The 23,275-nt window shown below is 51.1% G+C and overlaps 1 protein-coding gene across 1 annotated transcript; it reads left to right on the top strand.

Annotated features, from left to right (window-relative positions):
* The first annotated feature begins 698 nt into the window (after positions 1-698).
* YWHAG (tyrosine 3-monooxygenase/tryptophan 5-monooxygenase activation protein gamma) lies at positions 699-21,381 on the top strand. The gene is made up of 2 exons (XM_082068812.1): positions 699-954; positions 17,792-21,381. Exons 1-2 carry the CDS (start codon positions 868-870, stop codon positions 18,446-18,448), a joined length of 744 nt encoding a protein of 247 aa, XP_081924938.1. The 5' UTR covers positions 699-867; the 3' UTR covers positions 18,449-21,381.
* The last annotated feature ends 1,894 nt before the right edge of the window (positions 21,382-23,275 follow it).

Here is a 23,275-nt window from a genome sequence, read left to right on the forward strand (position 1 = left end):
GTGTGAGGAAAGGCTGAGGGAGCTGGGGCTCTGGAGCTGGAGAAGAGGAGACTGAGGGGTGACCTCATTAATGGTTACAGATATCTAAAGGGTGAGTGTCAGGAGGATGGAGCCAGGCTCTTCTCAGCGACAACCGATGACAGGACAAGGGGCAATGGGTTCAAACTGGAACACAGGAGGTTCCATTTAAATTTGAGAAGAAAGTTCTTCATGGTGAGGGTGTCAGAGCCTGGCCCAGGCTGCCCAGGGAGGTTGTGGAGTCTCCTTCTCTGCAGACATTCCAACCCGCCTGGACACCTTCCTGTGTAACCTCATCTGGGTGTTCCTGCTCCATGGGGGGATTGCACTGGATGAGCTTTCGAGGCCCCTGACATTGATCCTGTGAGGCTGAGTGTGCCCACACCCGGGCTTCGTGTCCCCCGGTGAATCAGCACGGGCAGCCGGCGGGACCCCGCGGGCGGGGCGGGGCGGAACCCCGGCGGGGCAGAGGCCGGGGGCGGGGCCGGGGGGTGGTGTTGCGGCGCCGACGCGCGGGGCACGACGGGAGATGGAGTCCTCGGGGGGGGTGCGGTGTGAGTCTTTTGTTCCCGCCGCACCCCCTCGAGGACTCCATCTCCCGTCGTGCCCCGCGCGGGGGTGTCGGGCGGCGGGGCGGGGCGGGGCGGGGCGGGCGCAGGGGGGTTGTGGTGGCCCGCGGCGCGCGCACAGCACCGGGTGCAGCCGCCGCCGTCGCCTCAGCAGCGCCAGGAGCCGCCGCCCGCCCGCTCGCCTTCCTCCTTCTCCTCCTCCCGTCGCCGCCCTTCCTCCTCATCCTCCTCCTTCTCCTCCTCCCGGAGCCTCCTCGCCCTTTCCCCCGGCCCCGCGAAGATGGTGGACCGCGAGCAGCTGGTGCAGAAGGCCCGGCTGGCCGAACAAGCCGAGCGATACGACGACATGGCGGCCGCCATGAAGAACGTGAGTGCCGGCCCGTGTCCGCCGTCCTCCCCCCCCTGCCCCACACACACCCGGGCGTTCGGGTCCGCGCTCCCCTCGCCCTTCCCGTGATCTGCTATCGGTGGGTGGTGGGCTCGGCCGGACTGGGCTGGGGTGGGGGAGCCGCGCCGGGGGGCGTGCGGGCCCCGGCCCCTCGCCCTTATCAGCCTGTCGCCGTTCTTTCGTGCGGCTCCGATCCTTGTGCTGCCCGCGACACCCCCCGCCGGGTCCTGTTCCCTTCGCCTGGGAACATCCCGCTCTCTCCCGACTCCCATCCCCTGGCTCGGAGCCCCCCACGCATCCTCTCCCCCGTTCTGGAGCCCCCAGCGAGCCCCACACACCTTCTCCCCTCCCTTAGAGCCCCGACACGTTGTCTCTGCTGCCCCCCCCCCTCCCATACCTTGCTGCCCCTCACACCCTCTCCCCCTGCATCGCCTCCTCTCCCCATCCCTTCTCTCCCCCCACACCAGGCCCCCCTGCCTGCCCCACACATTCCCTGCCATGTCCCCACTGCTGCTCCCCAGCCTGGGGGACACAGGAGCCAGCCCTGGGGTGCGGCACTCCCTGGGGGTCACACTGGCTTGGGGGGCTGCCCAGACCCGTGGGGAATCCTGCGGGTTGGGGGTGTTTGCGTGCACCCCCTCCCCGCTGCTGAAATACCCCCCCATCCATCGCTCCTGTGCATCCCTTCCCGCGTGCGATCGGTGAAGCTGGTGTGTGCTCGTGACCCCAAAGATCAGGAGCCCTTTCACTGCCAAAGCTCTTATTTTTACTGCACTTGGTTGGAGATTTATGAATTGAGTCATGTTGTATTCATTTCACGCTCTTAAAATAAAGACTCTGCATATAGCAGGCTGATCTGATTTGTGACACTGAACGCTCCCCTTCAATACTGACATTTTGACAATATAAGAAGGGAAAAAAAAACATATCTCTGATCTGATCTTGCAAACAAAGCAATCGTGGGAGGCAGGATCAAGTCATTCCAGAAGATTCTGCATTTGTCATATTGCAGAGAGGCTAGACTGGGTGGAGGGAGGGAGGGGGTGCTTTAAAGGGGAAAACTGTTCTTTATGTTTGTCTTCTTAGTCAGGTCTGAACCTTTGCGAGCAGCTGGGGTGTCCTCCCTGGCTGATGAAAAGTGAATGCTGATCTAGGAATGTCGCAGTCTGCCGTGGGTGCAGCTCTGTTTGCCCATATTGCACCATTTTGTCAATAACCTTGCATTTATCAAACAGACAAAACTGTCACAGCCCAGGAACAGAGGGAGGGAGGAGATGTCTTATCAAGAAATGAAATACGGATGATCAGAACAAGATATTATCATATTAAACCAACCGGGCTATTCCTCTGCTGCACTGTGGCTTTTATACCATTTTCTGATAACGGCATCTATTCATTTTAAAGCAAAGTCTGCTGCGTGAGCAGATCCTACAGCTCATTTCCTATGGATAATACAGCCTCTGTGACAAAGCCGACAGGGATATGCCTGGGATGCTCAGCTGTGTTGCAGTGAATTTCCCTAGCCTGCTTACCCAGGCTCGGTGTTTAAACCAAAGGTGTTGTTAGAGATTATATATACGTTCTTTTTTTTTTTTTCTTTTCCTTTTAGTCCTGGTGAAACAGTAACCTGGGCTAATGCCGCTTATCAGTTGCTGTGTAGTTTGGCCGTACGAAAATGATTCACAGTGGGAGTGCTGACGCCTCCTGCGACAGCAAACAAAAGGCAGAGCTTTGTTCTTTATTCTGGGCGATACTGCCCAAACTCCGGCGTGGCCGGTCTGGTGGTGATGGGCATGTCACACTCGGTTATCCCTGTCACCGTCCTGTGTGCCGCCCATCCCCCAGCCCGGGTTGTGCGGGAGGCTGATGACCTCGCACTCATTTCTGTAGCAACGCCTAGTGATGTCATATGCGATGGTCCAAGCTGCAATGCACCCAGGTGGTAGCAGAGAGCATGCAGGCTGTGTCTAGCTAAGGTGATGCAGAAGCGTTCCCGTGCTCATCACCGTTTTGTCTCCTGCCCTCTAAAGCTGGCTGTCCGCTGGCTTCCTTAACACCGTGCCGAAAAATGTCTTTAAAACCTGGTGTGGCGATGATGTGCGTAAAAGCGGTTTGTTTTCTTGCAGGTCGATCTCACCGTTGCTTTTTTTTGGTGGTCACTCCATGGGTGGTGACATGGCAGCCAGACCCTGCCTGCTTGGGAGCCTGTGCTGAATGGCCATTTTAATAGTCTAAAACAGAAACTGTGTACTAGGGCTCTGAATGCTGATTCACCCAGTGCTGTTTGCCACAGGGATGTACTGGATCACAATAATTTCTTCCAAATAATGTGAGTTCTAGCTCTTTCCATGCTGCAAGTGCCAGCCGCCGGTGCCCCTAATTGGTATGTGCAGTCGCATTGTTGCTGCAGGAGCAGGAATGCTCCTTCAGCCCTGAATGTGACATTTACTTGGATGTCCTGGTAGAACACAGCAGATAGTCCCCTCCTCTGCTGGACGGAGCAGAAGGTGATGCAGCACCCAGGAAGGGAGATGGGACCAGGGCGGTCAGTCCAGTGTATGGCTGTGTGACCTTGGTCGTGTCCCTTGTCACCCCAGCACTGTCTGGGGTCACAGACAGCCCTACAATGTGTTGAAGAGCAAGAAAGCTCCTTGCAGGTCCCCAGGGTGGTGGCCTTGGCCTTGCTATCCCACCTGATGCTGTGCCCACGCAGCATCGCCGCTTTACTTACTGGCTCGCTGCCCTTGCTGGGTTTTGCTGCTCATGGTTGAAGTGAGTCGCCTTTTTGTCTGGTGCAGCTCCACGAAGAGTTTACTGCCCAACCCAGCACCAGGGCTGTGATCAATATCCATTAGCTGAGGAGCGGCGGTGCCGCTGGAGGGTTTTTGGAGGTGGATCCCTGCTGAGGCCCCGGTGGGTGTTGCCTGGGAAGCAGAGTACATGCCTCCCCGTAGACCTTTTGTGTTGGGGGGATGCACAAGTGAAGAAGCGAGATGATTGCATTAACATTTATAGGAAATAAGTTGTCTAAAAAGGGTGAGGTGTGGATTATTACATTGCACCTACATACCATGTATCTGTGGGGCCATATGGCAGAGTCCTTGAGCCTACCTGATGGTTCCCTGTGAGGGGAACACCTTTGGGTGTGCACACCTTTGGTGGCTGTGCAATATGAGAACCATCAGCTGTGATGGTGGTGGGTGCAGAGGGGTGAACGTTGGAGATGCTGGAAAGCCAACGGCTGCCGCCCAAGCTTGAGACACAACTGGCTCTTGGTGCAGTAAATGGCCATTGTGGGTGGAGGAGAAAAGTGAGTGTGGGAACTGCAGGCCTTCCCTGGCACAGGGTATGTGGGTTTGCCATGTTGGTGACCAGCCTGGCAGGTTATTGTCCTCCACATCCTGTGACCAGGTTAGTGCCAATAGTGGGGCTTCACACAGACAGCAGACCCACCCTTGGAAAGGGAGTAATGCAAATATAAATCCCTGCTATTTGAGGAGTCCCAGGGGAGCAGAGCAGGGATGATTATCTGCTTTCTGTTTTGTGGTGTAGACGAGACAAAAGGGTGAGGTGGAAAGGCTTCTCCTGGAGGAGTGCTGGGCAGGCCATCTGTGATGGTGGGAAGGGAGCAAGGAATGTGAGCTGCTGTAGTAGCACTTCCCAGGGGGCTGGGGAAGGCTTTGGAGAAACCATTCTCCGTGCCAAGGTGGAGAGGGTACATTGGCATCTAATGACTGCGTTGATGCTCAGCCTCGTGGCGCCTCCTGGACCACTGCAGTGTGGGACTGCATGGCTGTCACTGTGCGTCCTGACCGCTCTTACATGTAGAGTGGTCCTCTCACCCTTCAGTAGCAGGGACTTGCTCAGCCCTTATGGATGGTGATGGGGATGGGAGTCTGAGAATGCGTGACTCTAGAGCAGGGAGCAGGACTTCCTTCCTGGAGGTCTGCAGGGTCCTGCCGCGCTTCCGACCTTGTAATGGATCATGCTGTGGGTTATCTCAGCCCAAATCAGCCTCAGGACCTTGTAGCCTGAGTCGCACATCTGCACTTAAGCCACAGGCAGGTAGCACTGTGCCCACTGCACACATTAACTATATTAACCGGTGAGGCTTCAGCAGCTCAAGTTCTTAAGAATGTCCCTTTAAGCTACTGATAAGTCTTTATGAGCTTGAAGAAAAGCCACTGACTTGTGAGACCGTGCTGGGTTGTTCTCAGTTGGCCAAGTGTAACAGCCAGGTGGGGATTTGTTTAGAAATAGCTCTTTTTGACCTAAACAAAAGTGATATTGAGGCTGTGGTGGATAATATAGCTGTCGAATCCTCTGCAGATGTCTAGGGTACATGGAAACAGCAAGGCTCTTGGGCAAGGCTTCTCTAAGAGCCCTTAGATGACTGGAGCTTAGCCAAGTAGATCTTTTGGATGGTGGCTAGCCCTGGAAGTGTAGAAAGGCTGGTGGGAGTTGTCTTGCTTTTTCTTCTTTCTTACGCTGCTTTTTGTGGTTAAAGATAGCTGGCTCACAGGAGACTCTTTTTTTTTTTTTATTCTTTGGAACACCAAACAAGCTTCATAATACATACATATGAGCCCTATCTATCCAACCTTTGTTCACCAGCTGATCCCAAAGCTGCTCTCTGGAAGAAACTCTTTGGCCACTGATGATGTCAACTCAAGTTTGCTATAATAGAAGCTACAGGAACAGCCATTTCAGGGCAACCACAGCAGTTCAGCTCCAGAAGTGTTTTCCAGATTGAAAACTCCTGCACCTCTGGAGCGTGTGCACTCTGGTCTTGGGTTGCCTCATTTGAACTGGATGATCTGGCTTGGCATCCTCTTACCAGTTCTTGTGAGTGTGCTGGGTGGCACTTGTAAGAGAAGTGAGCGCTATCCAGATAATTGTGTTGTATCCTTCTGCCTCTTCTGCTTCCTACCCATGGGCATTCCTTGGGATATGGATTTGTGATCAAGGGAGATGGGGGAACATGCTTCTTCCTTGCTTTTTCTACAGCTGGTAGCAGGAAGATTTTCCTTAATTTGAGGATCCCCATCATCTTTTTTTTGTTCCTCCATCCCATCTCTTCTGCACTGTGTATTGCTGGACCACTTCATTTTAAGCTGTTTTCATTTTTGTGTCTGAGCCAACAGCATTAGAGCTGGTCAGGAGCATGGTCAGCTTGGCCTTCTGGGAAGGAATTAAAGGTCTGAGTGTCAGATCAGGGAGGTGGAGTAAAAGCAGCTTGATGGTCCCCAGTAGCCCATGGGGAGGCCTGGGCTGGACCAGGATTTTTTTTCCAGGCTGATGGATGATCCCAAAGCCCTTCACAGTTATGGGGACAAGGATTTTCAGAGCCTGATATTTGACTGCACCACTCTATATTGGGGCATGACATGCCTGGAAGAAGCAAAGATAGGGCTGAGAAGGAGAAAGACATCAGTGTGCACATGATGGTACATAGGTGGAGGACTCCAGCTGTACCAGCAAGCTGCTCTTCTGCCTCCTGCTGAAGTGCAGGGATGGGATGGTTCGTGCCATTTGGCTGGATTTAAGCCATGCTGATGGAAGGATTCGGCAGGGGCAGAATGCTTTAAACCTCTCAAAAAATGTGTGTTCCCTTGGGTTCAGTGACTGCTCTGGGACAATGGGAGCGAGCATGTGCCAGTTGGCCTGTCTAGGCATTGTGGAACTGCAGATTTGGGCAGGGTGAGCCATTGAGTGTGCAGATCTTCATCAGGGAAGGTGAGACATGCTTCTCAGGTCTATCATTTTGATGGGTGCATACCTGTAGTTAGGGATCAATCCCCTACTAGCAGTGACTCTTAAGGATACAAGAAGAAACATGTCTCAGGGTGCAGCTGGTGGAGCAGGGGCTGGGAGACAAGGGTGGTAGCCCTGACTCTACATCTGAAGAAACCTCCACAGACAGTGACGCATCTGGCAGCGTATAATGCTCAAATTCTACAGCTGAACTCTTCGTCTTCCATTTTGAGCAGCTTCATGCCAAGTAAGCAAACGAATACCTAGAAAGTCATGTGCAAGCGTGTGTGTTTAGGAAAAATAAACAATCCAAGCTTTTGTGTGTCCAACTGCCAATGCTTGGGTAACCAGCTGCTTCTTGGGAAGTGGCTTTGAGCTCAGATGTGTCCTTGGACGTGGAGCACTGCTGGACTCGCAGGTGCTGCTTCTCTCCCTTGGCGGAGGTGAGTGGTGTGTTGGGAGCTCAATACCAGTCTGGCAGGGAAGAGTGAAAAGGGCTGTCAGACCAGTTCAGACTGGAGCTACCTGCTCAGTGTGTCCCAGCCAGACACACCAACAGCTCACAGGCAGGTACAGGGGAAGAGGGTGCTGGAAAATGCCCATGGTCTGACCTGGGGGAGCCTTTCCTCAGTAGGATCGGTGTCTGGGACATTTAGGACTCTGCAGATCTGAAACTGCCTTCTGCTTTTCTGCCCAGTTCTACCTCCTGACCTGTGTCTGACAGCGAAACGTGAATGCATACTGGAATAACTGTGGTACAAAGCACAGTGAAACATGATTTGACTGGCTTCCCAAGCATTTCTCTATTGACAATCTTGATAGGATAAAGGCATCATCTTCCACTTCACCATGGCAAATCTGTGATGCAGGGCTTTGGTTGTCTCCAGATAGCTGGTGCACCCTTGATGCTTCCAGGCACTCTTCTGCGCCTTGGTGCTCTGCAGCTCAAGATAGCTTTTTCCAAAGCTAATGCTGTTTATGAGTGTTTTTGTGACTGCAGAGAAATGGCAACCTGGGATCTGCAAAGCAAAAATTTCATTAAAATGGTAGCAAGTATTTACTCAATTAGTTTCTGCAAGCGATGGTTGCCCATGGAAAGCAATAGCTTGGAAAACCGTTTTAGCACCTGCCAAAACGAAGGGGAGGAGGTAGCTGTGAATTTGTCACTGTACTGGTGAAGATATGGTGGTTTTGTCTTTCGATCTCTGAAACCTTCAGCTTGACATCAGGATGCTGTTCAGATAAATAGCCACCAACTGGTTTTATGTTGCTGGTAGTTAGATAAAATGCTCTGCCATGGCTGCCAGGCACTGTGTCTTTGCAGATGGGGGAACTGTTCTTTCCCCGTGGAAACAAAATGGCTTTGTGGTAACAAAGGGACTTCCATTCCACTTTTTTTTTTTTTTTTTTTTAATTTTTGAAGTAAGAGGCCTGACATGTCTCTCCAAAGTCCAGATGTCCATGCATTGGATTCCTACCTGTGTCTATGAGAAGCCTGCCTTGGTGGAGATCGGCAGTGGCTTTGTCTGGCTTCTCCAAGTGCACAACGATGGTGAGCCCGAGCTGCTGCATTTCACCAGCCCCTTTGGTGGGCCAGAGACCCTGGAGCTGGTAGAGCACGGAGCTTTATGTTGACCCCGGAGTCTCACCCTGGTTGCAGTGCTGCTTTCATTGGTGCAGTCTGGAAATGCTCAGAAATGGTAAATTCTGGAAAATGGAGCTGAAGTGATGAGGCAGCAATCTTTGGGCTGCAGGAAACACTGACAAGGCTGTTTCGCAAAAGCAGCACCTTTGTGTAGCTGGTGAAACAAAAGCCTTTGCCTGCTTAAGTACAAACGTTCCCCAGTCTCAGATTTTTCTGTGCTAAACCAGATTTAGTCACATCTCAGGAATGACCCAGCACATGCTCAGTTAGGTATTAAACAAACCTGATTTTTGGCCCAAAACTAGTGGTTTAGTGACCAAGGGCATTGCATTAGTTAATAGCAGTAGGAGAGTAACTAGGGAACAAGTCACTGATGATGGCATGAGATTCCCTTAAAGCGATCCCCAGATTAGGGATTAAAGTACTTAATGTTTTTCTTCCATAAAGGAGATGTTAGAATTGAGTCAGGCTATGGGTGTTTGAGGCAGCTGCGCTTGGATGTACACAAGGGACTCTTAAGTACAAAACGTTCCTTAATTGTTTGCAAATTCCCTCTGATCTTACTGGATGTGTTGCCTTGCTTGGGATGGATCTTTGCTTACATACCAGGCCAAACTACTTGGCTTCTGATTCCTCTCTAAGATGGTTTCAGCGAGGCTGTAGAAAAACACCAGCAAGAAGTCCCAGCTTCAGCCTTAACAAGGCTGCTGATGGACGTGTTGTTTGGACAGTTGTGGTGCTCTGCAGCATAAGGTTTATTAATAGTAGTTGGAGAAGCTGTTGCCGTGCTGTACGCTAACAGATATGCTCGAGAACGGCTGTAGGAGATCTGCACCTGTAAACCACTAATGCTGAGTATTCAGCGGCGAACGAGAACTTGGGGAAGATTAACAACCTTTGATTAACACCCGGCTGAGGAAGGCACTGGAGCTTTGCCTGTTTATGCTGTTAGGCTTTGTTAACGTGGGATGAATATTTCATTACCTTGAAGTTGGGCACTTGGCTTCTTGTGTTTGGTGGTGTCAAGACGTCGGTGCCTGAGGGGCCCTGTCACTTGTGATGGGCCGAAATCAAATCTGGTAGAAGTCCCTTGGGCTTCAAAAGAGGGCTGGGAGGAGATAGCTGGAGCCAGGCGAGGGTGGTTAAATCCAGTCAGAGCTAGAACAGTAAAGTGACCCTCCTTGTAATGTAAAATTGGCTGCAGCGCTACAGAAAGCTGCCAGAGCAAAAACTTGACTTTCTGTTCTGCAAGTTCATTTAAGAAATTAAATAAAATTGGCTTTGCTAGAGGTGTGTAAGATCAAGCCTGAAATCCCTGAAGCAGTAGGAGGGTAAAGTACATCTGGAGGGATAATCACCTTACTCGCTGATGCGGAAATTAAACCTATCACAGAGCTGGCATGCTGGAGTCCACCTGGGTGTTCTGGAAAGTCTCTTGCTTAATCTAGCAAAACATGTTTCAGACATTGCAAGGATCTGCTGGTTCTGCAGACCAAAAGACCTAGAGCAAAAATCTTGGGTTGGTTCTTTTTTTTGTTTTGTTTTAGTATTTCCAGAACCTTGCCTTGATGTGTAAGGAGCAGGCTTTCCCAAAGCCTTTGGGATAATGACAAGAAGTGGTTAAAAACTTACATGCCGGCTGCAGGGAGTTGTTTGCATGGTTGCAGCTTCTCCTGTTTCACCCCGCTGGAGCAGCAGCCCGCCAGCTGCCGGGCAGCGATGGCTCTGCCGTGCAAGAAGCCAAGAATTGCCCGGTTCATCCTGCTCCAGACCCAGGAGCAGGCTCGTGCAGCAGCCAGAACTTGCTCTCAGCCTTTCCTGGGTTGTCCTGCCCGTGGCACATCGTCCCTCCTCTCTCTACTTGGTTTAACTGCGTAAAGGTCATGGGTACAGCGTAACGTTGTTTTTTGAGCCCCTGATTAAGGACGAGCGTCTCGTGTTGGCCTGGCACTTGAAGCTCCAGGAGGATTTGATGATCTGCTGGAGGTGAGCAGGGAAGCACTAATATCCGAGCCAGATTAGTAGTCTTAGAAGCTGTGAGGTAAGTCTTTAAGCAGCTAATGTTCCTGGCAGCGCTGAACACCATCCCAACGTGAAACTTGGTTTGTTTAGCTAGTGTGTCCCTGCTTATGTGCTGGAGTCCCTGAAGTCTGTCTCTCTTGGTTTTGTTTTGCCATAAATTGGAGGTAGGGAGGAAAAAAGGTCTTTCTTCCCTTATGGTGACCAAGTCTTAGGACTGTCTAGAGAGATGACCAGTGGTCATCACATGGATGGCTGCTTCAGCTAAAAAGTCTGTGAGTGGATGGACTTTTCTGAAGAAGAATAATGCTCGAATAGGAAAAAAAAAAGAAAATCAAGTCTTTAAACTCATACAGAAATGCTGCTGAGGAAAGAGCTGCAGTTTCTCTTCAAGAGCTTTTAAATTCACACCCAAAGAAGTTTAATACAGCCTAGAAGAGCCTATAGAAACCACTGAATTTGCATTCTCCTTTCAAAAGGGTCTACTTTGAGCTCCTAAACCTTTTGGCGTGCCTCAGGAGCACATCTGAGCTCCCACGGCAGTGCCGTGCTGTGGCACTGGTCTTCCACGCGCTTTCCAGAAAGCCTGGAGAAGAGGCATGTCCAACCTAAGTTATTCTGTGATTCTGTATCAGCAGGGAACAGAGTGGCTAATGCAAGGAGAGCTCCCCAAGCTGGTGGTTGGCAGAGCAGGGTGCTGATCTTGAGCTGCAAAAATGCGAAAAGTGGGCAGATGATGCTCGCCAGCCTGCCGTGTCTCGGGAAGGGAATAGCTTGGCGTCCCTTCTGTTGCTTTGCCGTTAGCAGGCAAAGGTGCTGGTATCCCATCTGCCAGAGTTGGTGTGATGAGCCCTGAGTGACAGTCCTCTTAAATGCTGGGGCTGATGTGGTTTGACTCGCTGCTTTCTCCATCTGGTGGAAGGAAGGCACTAGACCAACAGAGACTGATTATTTCTCCCCCCAAGAGTTTTTTTAATAGGTATTGGCAGCAATACCTATTTAATAGGTAGTGGCAGCAAGACAGTGAAACAAGTTGTCCTATGACCAGTTTTTATCTTGTTTAATAGCCTGTCCTTTGGTAAAGCTAACAAGAATCAGAGTGTTAATAAGGAGGACAAGAACTTGGGCATAAATCCTTAATGACTCAAAAAGCATATATGAGCTGTATGAGCAGCTCCCTGCTACAAGACTATGCAATGCTGATTCAAAAGTATTTTGTAGCTCTACACCGATGCACTCAAAGAGCAAACACGATGCCCATGCTGGGAAGCTGGGATTGTTCCTTCCAGCTGGTTATTGTGATGCATCTGGGCTGCCCTCTCTCAACTCCATGGCTGTGGCAGGTTGCAAGGGCTAATAACGTGCCTGGAAGTCCCATATGGGAGGCAGATGGATGCTCTCCTATACTTGCCTTATCTCAAGTGCCACAGGAGGAGCTGGTAGAGCAAATCAATGGCACCCGGGTGTTCTGCAGCAGGAAACACTTGAGCCGTTAGACCAAACGCTGGGACTGCAGCGCTGCAGATAAGAGGCGGTACATGAAACGTTGCTACCAAATGCAGAATAGGAGCAGCTCAGAGCTGTGCTGTTGTCATTGGCTTTCTCACCTTGGCTCCCTTATGACCTTTTACATGCAGGAATGACCCAAGTAGTTGAAACTTGCTTTTCCTCTAGCTGAAACCCATCAGAGCCAGACTGAAACTGGAGCATATCTGCAGGCTCTGAGGACTGATCAAACCTGCATGTGCTGCGATGAAATTCACTTCGGCTTTAGGAGCTGTTAAGCAACAGAGGCCAGTTAAATAAATGAACTCTTGGTTTTCCCATCTCCCAATTTGAAGACTGTCTTGGGTGGTTCAAAGTTGCCTCAAATAATAAAGGCTGCAGAGTGGGATGAAAGCTGCTGTTAACTCTAGGAGCATGCTGAAATCCTAATCAGTGTCTGGAGTGCCTAAGCAGCCTCCGAGATCCAGTTGTTCTGCAAGCAATAAATGATCTTATTTATTAGACACTGGTCCTTGATGCAGTCAGAGCAATTTGAAATGTAATGGCAGAACCATCCCATGTGCCTTCAGCCGCTGTCCTGCGATGAGTGCCGGCCCCACCAGCTTAAAAAGGGGAACTCGCATATGGTTATTCATACTGAAACAGTCAAAGGATGCAGCAGGGGGAACCAACTTCTGCCCGCAACCTGCAGGAGCTTTTCTGGTCTTGTCTGAGATGAGAGGAAGGGCTCGACCTGCAGCTGAAAATCCCCCTGGCCATGCTGAGATAAGAAGTGAGCAGAGAGGGCAAGGAGGGAAGTAGCTGTGGTGTGGTTTCCATTTTGGAAGTATGACATGGGGGAGAAGGCTAAAGAACTTTTTTCCTCCCTACCTCCAATTTATGGCAAAACAAAACCAAGAGAGACAGACTTCAGGGACTCCAGCACATAAGCAGGGACATACTAGCTAAGGGGAAGAGTACAGGGGAAAAACACATGAACCAGTGAAATCTGGTAAGATTTTAGATCTAGGTCTAGTTTAACACACACCTACTCTGTGTTGAAGTAGGACAGTGCTTAAGAAAAGCATCTTTCTGACTGCTGTGATGGTGTCATTGGACAGCTTGCTCTGGAGCCCGCAAGGAGAAGCTGTTGTTGACTGGGTTGTATGACATCTAGTCAGACCTATAGTCAAGCCACTGGTGACAATTTAAGGTGCTTGAGGGCAGCCAGTTCTTCAGAAGCTAGATATAGAGTGAGCTGGGGACAGAAAAAACAGGTGGTCCCTCTGGCATGTCACCTCCAGAATGACAGCTCTTGGGCTGCTGAAGATGATCTGGTGCTTGCCCAGGGGTGATGGGGTCCCACCATAAGACAGCTGTTGGAGATGGAGGAGAGAAGGTGGTCCTGAGCTGCAGGTGGTCCTGAGCATTTATTAGCTCCTTGAGCCCAAAGTGGTTTTGTGCTGGTTGCTCCCCTCACCGGTGGCTTCAGACCAAGTAAGAATTTCAGCGGTGGGACTTCTGGCCAGAACGTTGTTCCAAAAGCACATTTGCCTTTTAAAAAATGGAACAGAAAAGGCCAGACCTCAGTGTGACTAACAAGCTGTGTGTGAAGGAAAACAAGGCGATTGCTAGGGTTCCTGTTGTGAGATAACATAATTACATGGTGGAGGAGCTGTAGATAGAACAGAGGAAACACAAGTGCTGAGGAGGAGATGGCTGTTGTGTGTCCTGGTAGAAGAGCTCTGGGGATGTTCAGAACCTGTTCTCAGTGGACAGTTTGATGTTCTCATGGTTGTCTCTCTCCAGGAAAGCTTGGCTCCTTTGTTGATACATCTTAAGGGGCTCGGGATCTCTTGTAGGCAATCAGAAAAGAAAAAGTGTTGAGGCTTATAATGTGGATTAAGCTGTCAAATGCTGATACTGTTCCCCAGGGGAGAATCTCTGGGTCTGCTCAGCTTCCTCTGCTGTATGCTTTAAGAAATCACGGCTAGATAGGAGCCATAAATGGGTAGGCACTTGGTTATAAAACTAAGGGAAAATCATGTGTATAAGGATAAATAGGTAAAACTAAATCCTGTGATGGATCTCCATTGCAGCTACTGGAGGGTCCTCAAAATGATTATTTCGTTATGTACTCAGAAGTGATGACTTCAGACCTACTAGTGCAAGGTGAGAAGTGGAAAATAAGAGTCCTGGAATAAGCCCTGTAAGCAAACAAACCCTCTGCTGGCTGGAAGCAAATGTCCCCTGTGAGTCTCAAAAAAACCCTTGCTAATTAGGAGGCTTCTGGAAAGAAGATGAAGTAGGACCAACCCTTGAGCTTATGGAGAGGGGCAAGGTAAAGCCTTTCATGCTGACTGCCTTGTGTGTGTGCAGCTGAACCTTCCCCTGCGATGTGATACTCGGGCACACTGTGAGCCTGCCAGGTTTTGGATGGGGTTCTGAGCCAGAGCTCGCAGCTGTAGCAGAGAAATCGGGGGGACCTTCTCCGAGATGGTGCTGCCTCTGAAGGGCTTTGTTGCAAATCAGAGGGCTTTGATTTGTACAAACCTCTGGTCTCTCAAGCAGTAGAAACCCTAAACTTCCAGTAGTTTTTGTCCAACGGGAACTGTTGGACTCTCCCTGTGGCTTTAGGGCACTTGAGTCTCGGTGGTGCAGACACTGCACCCTCAAAGGCTGCAGGAACTGGTGAGACTGGAATTTGACAGCGTCCTCAAGCCTGGTGATGGATTGAGCCTCCAAGGCAAAGCCTGCTCCATGCCGAGCCCATGTACACCTGCATTCTCTGGCCAGGTGTCTTCTCCTGTGCTCCTGCCCTCGGGCAGGGCTTCTGCCCAGCACAGGGCTGCCTGCAGCACACCAAGGGTCTGGCTCCTGGCACATGTGTCACCTGCTGGGACAGGGGAAGCTCTTGCAAGCAAGAGCGTTGCCTGCAGACTGGTGGGGAAATGAGAGGTGCCACAGCTGAAATCTCCTGCTGCTCTGCATCAATAAAGAGCTGGGCTTGCAGGCTGGGCTTGTTTAAGGGGAAGAAGCAAAAAGAGTGGTGAAAAAGGCTTTTTTTTCTAGCCTAGCTAGAAGACTTGCATCTCTCAAGTTTCCAGCTATGTGAGCATGTGGACCAGCTCCCTGCACTTGGGTTCTTATGCCACATGCAAGGTTTGACTCCATTTCAGCATCTCCTGCCCACCCCCCCTGTCCCCAGCTCTGATCTACAGGGGCACAAGGGTGAAACGAGGCTTGACAGATACTGGGATTTGTGGTGCAAGTTCTGCTTTTCTTTTTTTTGTCAACCAGGGAAGTAAAGCTCCAAAATGACTGAGCTTCCCAGAGAGCAGGTTGTCTTCCAGCCAGAGGCTGATGCCTTTGTGTTCCTGCCAAACCCTCTTAATACCAAATTTTCTTTGGGTATTTGAAGTCTCTAAAACAAACATTAGCAAAAATTCTCCAAAAGGGCTCATAACACGTCTGCTGCAATCTAATCCAGGCCTGTTGCTGGATATTGCCTTATTGATGTTGCATCAGAGGCATTCAGTGAAATGCTATACATTAAGTATATCAGAGCATGCTGTTTAGCCTCTGGCTTGACTGATATCAACTTTGGGTTGATATCTTGCAGTGTAAGGAAAAATCAGTGAAGGCACAGCTAAACGCACCCTTACTGTCCAATATCTGGCGTAATGGGCATCCTGCGTTTTCTTCCCGCTGGGAATGCAAGTGCCAGGTGGTTTTCCTTTTCTTCCTCTCTCAGTTCAGTTGCAAACTGAAATATGTATGGGGCTGCAGCCTCTTCCCCCCCTGCTCCCAGTGCTGGGGGACGCGGTCCCCATCTCAGGCCGTGTTGCACTCTTGTGTTTCTCTCCAGTGTTCTCTTATTGGAGCCCAGCTGCTGCTAGAAAGGAGTTACGTGGTTATCAAAGCAGAAATGGAGCCTTGTTAGGTTCCCCGCCAGCTCCCTGGAGGAATCTGCTTTCTCCACAGGTGGTACCTTCCATCTGTCAGCGAGTTTGTTGAAAGGATTTTTGACAGGCAACTTTCTTCCGTAATCCTTAATAGCTTTGAATTTAAAATGTTTATGGCAAAGCTAATCCTATGAAACTCCCTGTAGTTTTAATAAATCTGTCCTCCAGCAAGACTCTTCTGGTGAGAGGAGGTAAATCTGCTTTCTGTAGTGATAAATATCTGCAGACGCGGCTGTGGGGCAGCTTTAAAGTCACCTGCCTGGTCCACACTTGGAACTGGTATCTCTGCTCAGGGAGTGCCCTGCTAAAAGTGAGACCTCATGTGGTTTTCAACCTTCATAACGAGGGCCTGGACAGAAACTGTGAGAGTTGGTGGGATGGCTGTCGATGCTGGACATTCCATTTGCAGCTGGAAGGTTAAGAGAATAGGTCAGGCTGGGATTTCTGGATGTTTCTAGTCCCAATTCCTTTACTTAAAGCAGGGTGACTTAAATGGGACGAGACCCTGAGTTACCTTATCAGGTTTTGAATATCTCCAAGGATGCCTCTGCCTTGAGGGAAGGGGTAGAGGGGTCTGGACCAGAGACCACAGTGCTTTTCTTGCTGTGTGGGTAACTAAGGCTTAGCTGTAGCTGGGTTTTGGGAGAGGGCATTAGCTAGAGTGTGGCCAGGACGGCAAGGAGAGCTGCAGGCAGGGGTAATGGTGCTGGAACAAGCAGGTCAATGTGGTATTAGCGAGGGTGAGTCATTCCAGGCCACACAATTGAGGTCCTGGGCTGGACCATCCTACACCTTCCAGCATGAGCCCCTGTCCTCCTCATCCCCACTATAAACGTGGTTATTTAGGCCCAGAACAAACCTTGTCCTTGCAAACACTTGTGAAAATGACTCAGTATTTGCAGAAGCTTTTCACATCTGAACCATTATTTAAAAGTAATGGTTTGTGACTGCCGAGAGGAGGCTTATGGGTTCCTGCTCTGCTGAGCCAAACCCAGGGTGTGTATGTGGCGGTGTGACCCTGGGGAAGGGGACAACCGGGCTTCATGTGCCGCTTGGCGGCTGTGACTACCCCTGCTGTATGGAGCAGCCTCTGTGGCAGCGTCCTGGGCTGCTGCGCCCGCTCCAAGGGTGCAGAGACCCACCTATGGGGCACAGCATGGGGTCAAGGGGGTGCGAGCCCTTCCCAGGCTGCCCGGGAGCTGGAACTAGGATTATTGCAATATCCAGTCACTGAACCGGCTGAGGCAGCATTGGGCAGCTTGCTTGCGAGATCGGTCTCTGCTCCGTTGTCTCTTTAATCCCTCTGTTGTGGCGGCGTGTGAGGCAGGTGGAAGCGGTGCTGTGCATTAACACACTTATCCTCAATGAAGAAAATCCTGTGTGGGAAGAACATACTCTTACCATGTGAGCTTTTAAGTCCTTATCTCTGCAGATGCCTTAGGCAGCTGTAATTTTAATGTCTAATGTGTACTTCAGGCCTCTCAGAAGCACGAGTTGTGCTTATGGGAAATGGAAAAGAGGAGCACGCTGTAGCTGTGGCGTTAATCTGTGTGGCTGGCGCGTAACCCCAGACATCCCCACCCTCTTGCTTCGACTGTCCCTCTCGCCTGCAGCACGAAGTCCCACTCTCATCCCGCAGGTTAAAGGCGTCTCTCTCCTAGAAGATTTTTCTCATTCTGGAAACCACTGAGCTTTTAAGAGCTGGATAATACCTTGAATAAAAACAACCTGCCCCTTTTGCTGAGGGACTGGACCACAGTGTGATTTCCCAGCTGGCTCCTTCAGGGATGGGAGCAGATGCTGGATGATGGAGAAGGACTTTGCGAGCCGGCTGCCTTCTCTTGCCTCGCTAGAGATGCGTGGGAACACCTGAACGTGTGATGGGAACGCCAAGTGACTGGGGTTTAACCCAAGTATCTCTCTTTTCTCTCTCCCTTTCTCAATGCAGGTGACAGAGCTGAATGAGCCTCTTTCCAACGAAGAGAGGAACCTATTGTCCGTCGCCTACAAAAATGTGGTGGGGGCGCGGCGCTCCTCTTGGCGAGTCATTAGCAGCATTGAGCAGAAGACCTCTGCTGATGGAAACGAAAAGAAGATAGAAATGGTCCGGGCTTACCGTGAGAAGATCGAGAAGGAGCTGGAAGCCGTGTGCCAGGATGTGCTGAGCCTGCTGGACAACTACCTGATCAAGAACTGCAGCGAGACACAGTACGAGAGCAAAGTCTTCTACCTGAAGATGAAAGGGGACTATTACCGCTACCTGGCCGAAGTGGCCACCGGTGAGAAGAGGGCGACCGTGGTGGAATCCTCGGAGAAGGCCTATAGCGAAGCCCATGAGATCAGCAAGGAGCACATGCAGCCCACCCACCCCATCCGGCTCGGGCTGGCGCTTAACTACTCGGTTTTCTACTACGAGATCCAGAACGCGCCGGAGCAGGCCTGCCACCTGGCCAAGACGGCCTTCGACGACGCCATCGCCGAGCTCGACACCCTCAACGAGGACTCCTACAAGGACTCAACGCTCATCATGCAGCTCCTCCGCGACAACCTAACGCTCTGGACGAGCGATCAGCAAGACGACGACGGCGGAGAAGGCAACAACTAGACCCCCCTCGATGGACTGGCAGCCGCACGCTGATGCTAACTACTGCAGTCTTTATTTTTTTCCCACGAGTGGGGGGGGGGTCAGGGGTGGGGGAGGGAAAGGGAGGGAACACCTTCCCAGGGAGGCCCCCCACAACCTGTCTTTGATTGCCTCGTTGACATTTTTGCCAAAATACCACTAGTGGAAGTCAGGCTGGCTGTGCTGGTATGGAATAGCAGCCTCACTGGCATATGGACTGTTCTGTAGATCATTAATACAAGTGGAGCTGTCTTTAATTTAACTTTATCGCTAGAAATAAAAGGGTTTTAAGATGAATTTGCGTGGATGGAATGGCCCTCGTTTTCAAGGAAAGCAAGGCAAAAAAAAAAAAAAAGGGAGTTCTGTGGTTCCAGTAAGGCTTCGTGCGTTTGTTTCTTCGGTCCGAGTGCCGTGTGTCCGTACCACGTCGCGGGGCGTCTCTCTGCAGCGCTCTGCCCGGCAGCGCGTAGCTTACAATCCCCAAATTGAGAAGGAATTAAAAAAAATATATAATTCAGGGCTTACACAGCCCTGGGATTTAGGCCATCCAATCTGTTGTTGTTGTTGTTGTTGTTAAGATATTTATTAGGGTAGCTTACAGTATTAACACTAAATTGCAGTTTACAGTCTTTCTACATTACAGCCATATGATGACATCAAGCCTTTGATTGTCAGTTTTTGTTTTGTTTTCTTTTGCTAGTTCTTTTGGCTTGCCTTCCTGATCAGTCCTCGCCTGTGGACTGGCTTTAGCTATTCTGTGTCGCCCAAGGCAAGAAGACTGCCCGCCCGAGGAACATCAAAGCTGCTCTAGTTCTTTGGTCAACAGCTTAACAGGTGCTTGGCTAGCGGCTGTTTCAACTATTTTAAGTCCACAGCAAAAGGTTTAAGAACTTAATTAGACAAGGGGGAAGTGTTTAAACTTAAAATGCCACTTAAATAAAAAATAAAAATTAAAAAAAAAAAAAAAAAAAAAGAAGCATTCAGGTCTGTATGTCATGTACTGTGTTTGGTATTTCAAAAGACCATCCTGATTTAAGGTGCCACAGCTGCTTCCTCAGGGATTGCACTGCCATTTCACTCTGCCTGACTTTCTCCCACTGTACCATGAGGTTTGTCAGCAGATCTCTGCCACCCAGGCTCCCTTGTTTGTCACCAGGGACGCCGGGTGCGGTTTTTTCCTTTCTCCTGGGGAAGCTTGTGGTGTAATGAGTGAACTTCAGGAGCTTAGAAACTTCATTTGGTAGAGAAATCCTCAAGGGAAGAGCTACAATCATAGAACATTTCTATCGACCATCGGGAGCCCAGGAACTTAGTTCTCTTCTTAGCAAAATCTTTTCTGAGTCTGTCTGATCCGGCTGGGGGTGGGAGACGGGGCATCTGAGTTGCTTAGCAGGTAATATTTACCCCATTTTGAGTAAATTTCTCTTTAATTTTTGTTTTTCCATCGTTGTTGGAAGTTCACTGCTGTTCTCTGGCTCACGGAGTGCCGCGCCACGTAGCTTTCCACCTCAAGCTGCGCAGTAAGGAAAAATCGCTCTCTTGCATTATTTTTTGTTGTTGGTTTTGGTTGGTTTTTTTTTTGGAAACAGGCTTTCATTGTCCCTTTCGAGAGTCAGTCCGCAAGCAGCGCGTCGTGGTGTTGCACACACGGTACGGCCGGGTCGCACGGGGGGACGTCGCTCCAGCTCCCTCCCCGCAGTCCAAAAATCCGCTACCCCGACTCCTCGGGGAGCGAGTGGAGCCCAGGCCGGCGCTCGGCCTCCACATATTGCCCCGGCGACACCGGCAAAGCTTTTATTGGTTTTATTTTTTGACCGGGATGCCTTCGCACGCAGAGTCCTGCCCAGCCTCACTCGCCGGCGCGTCCGCCGGTGCCGGTACGTGCCGTGAAATCGCTTTAGGCTTCTCACCTTCCTCCGACCGACCCTCGTGTCCCGTGAGCAGTGCTGGCCCAGCTGTAGAATTTGGAAGCGATTTACTGGAATTACAAAACCTGTCTTTTCCTCCCTTCCTTTTCCTCCCTTCCTTTTCCTCCCTTCCTTTTCCTCCCTTCCTTTTCCTCCCTTCCTTTTCCTCCCTTCCTTTTCCTCCCTTCCTTTTCCTCCCTTCCTTTTCCTCCCTTCCTTTTCCTCCCTTCCTTTTCCTCCCTTCCTTTTCGGCTTTTGCTCTGGCTGCTTTAGGAAACTTAAGCGGGAGAGATGGCACGAGAGGGCTAAAAACGGAGTGGGGGTCAGGGATGTGACTTTTAAGCAGCTTGAATGGTTTCTTTTGTTTTCTAAGAGATGCACTTGCCTATGATACTGTCTCTCCAGTGAAATGATTACTGCTCCATTACTCTATTGATACAATATTGTGCATGCTAGTGTCGTATTTCTATACAGTAGCTTGAAATTTATTAACTTATACTGTAGATGTTATGTATTCCTATGACAAAATAGTCTTCAAAAATTTTTTAAGGTTTTTTAATTTATTTTTTGTTTTCTTTTGGGGGTAAAGTTTGCTCTACCAAATAGTGATCGTAACAAACTGATCTGTTATGGATGTTGCTATAGTGACATGCAATTATATATGATTTTGTTTTTAAAAAGGAAAAAAAAAAAGCAAAAGAAAACACCAGTGTTAGCTTAATCTTAATGTCTGGTGTTCGTCATGGTGAAATTATAACTATTACAGTGTAGGAGAACAATGACTGTGTTCTTTGAATGAGCCTTTGTTTGTGCTTTTTGTCATGTTATGCAGTGAACTATTTTTAAGGTCTAATCAGTGATTATTTTTCCAACTCCGTGTTTCTGTAAGGAATTATTTCACACACGGACCATTCTTAGCAGTTTTTCCTCAGTGATGGAATATCATGAATGTGAGTCATTATGTAGCCGTTGTACATTTGAGCAAATAAACTTACAGATCTGACGTCAGCGCTGCTTAATTGTTGTCGCCTCTGTCGAGTTTCTGGGGGGAGCTCTGTGGGATTTGGGGGGTCCCCCTGTCCATTGGGTTTGGGAGCAGGGGGTGGGGGTGACCAGTCTTAGTTTTGCTCTTAGGGGGGCATGTCCATCCCACCGAGGGGGGGAGCAGAGCTGCTGGGGGGTGATGGTTCACCAGATACCGGGGGCAGAGGCGAACCCCTGCATGGGGTTGGGGGGCTGTGGGGATGGTCACTGGGTGCTCCCAGGGAGAAAAGGGGTGTGAGGTGGGTGCCCCCCCCGCCTCCATCCCACATGGTTTTTCCACTCGAAGCTGCTCGTGGTGACTCACGCTGTAAAAATACTCCCCTCCCTCGGAAACCGTAAACTCAAAATGTGTCTTGACTCACGCGCCCTGCGAGGGACCTGGGGGGGGTGGCACAGACACCCCCGGGAAGGGGCTGCGGACACCCCCGGCTGATGGCAAAGAGGGGCCAGGGGGTCACCGAGCCGCCCTGCACAGGGAGGGACACCCCCCGCCATCACTCACTGACACCCCCCTCTTGCTGAGGCTGGGGGGGCATTTGGGAGGCACCTGTGTCCCCCTCCGGCATGGCCCCAGGGGAGGGGGGCCTGGGGACACAATGGGGCTGATAAATCTGGCCAATAGTCCTGGGCTAGCCAGGCGGGAGCAGGACCTAATCCTGCCCAGCTAATCCTGGCCTAGCACCTTACTGAGCCTGGCTTATCCCCACATCACCCCCATCCTGACCCCCCATCCCTCGCTGGTTGGGCCTCAGTTTTCCCACCTGGAGGGGGAAATGGATCTCTAGGGCAGTGGCAGTGTCTATGGGTCCGTGCCCCCCAGGGATGCGCTGGAGGAGCAGAGAGAGATCAAAACAGCATGGGCTGGCGGGCAGGGGCCTCCTCACCGCTTGCCGGGCAGGATTTAGCCCTAAATGGGGTGTTGGGTGTGCCCGGGGCAGCACAGCCGCAGGCAGAGGGGCTGGGGAGGTGGGACATCCTGCTCGCCCCCTCTCTGACACTGCAGCCGGGCAGATGGATGTCCCCAGGGCACACGAGACCTGGCAAACTCATTACACTGAGCCCCACTCCAGCTCTACAGGGCCTGGAGTGGGGGTGTTGGTGTTCACCCCTCCCCACCGCCAGGCTGGGCTGCCAGCAGCTGCTGCTCGCCATGGCAACCGTTCCATCACTCTGGTTGCCATGGGCACCCATCCCCAAAATCGCACACATTGGGGGGGTTCCCCACGCACAAGTGTGACCCCCAGCATCACGAGCCTACCCCAACCCCACCCCAGGTGTCATGCCTGGGACCCACCAAACTCATCAAACCTGAGGTTGCTGGGGCAGGTGGTTTGGGGCTCAGGGAGGAGGGTTTAGGGGGCACACAGAGCCCCCCAGGCTCAGAAAAGGGGCCTCGCAGCTGCAGGATTCCTCCCAGGTCACCGTCTGCCTCCGGGATGACTCAGGGGGGATTAGTGGGATTTGTCAGAGCGGGAACACGGCAGCCGGGACCCGGCCATGTAGGGCCAGTCCTGCCTGGAGGAATGGAGGTGTGGGGGGGCGCGGGGCTGGCTGGGGCTGAAAGGCGTCAGGACCACAACCCCCCCACTCCATCCGGCCCCCCAGCATGGCTGCAGCCGCCAAGCTGACCCCCAAAACCTGCCTGGCCCACGGCAACGGGGCAAAAGGAAGGGGGCATGCTGAGGGGGCTGGGTTGGGTCTGGAGGGGCCACATGCTGGGGATTGGGGTGGTTCCTGGCCAGAGCTTCTGCCCTTGAAGCCCCTGTGACCTGTGGATTGTGCTTGTTTTTCAGGGATGTAGAGACGCACGGGGGTGACACCAGGGTGTTGAGACCCAAACTGTTCAGATCCAGAATGT

The sequence above is a fragment of the Streptopelia decaocto genome (assembly GCF_964273445.1).
Source record: "Streptopelia decaocto genome assembly, chromosome: 18".
Classification (NCBI taxonomy): Eukaryota; Metazoa; Chordata; class Aves; order Columbiformes; family Columbidae; genus Streptopelia; species Streptopelia decaocto.

Coding starts and splice junctions, on each gene's coding strand:
- YWHAG (XM_082068812.1), top strand. CDS start 868: ATGGTGGACCGCGAGCAGCTGGTGCAGAAGGCCCGGCTGGCCGAACAA. Junction 955..17,791: donor TGGCGGCCGCCATGAAGAAC/GTGAGTGCCGGC, acceptor TTCTCAATGCAG/GTGACAGAGCTGAATGAGCC.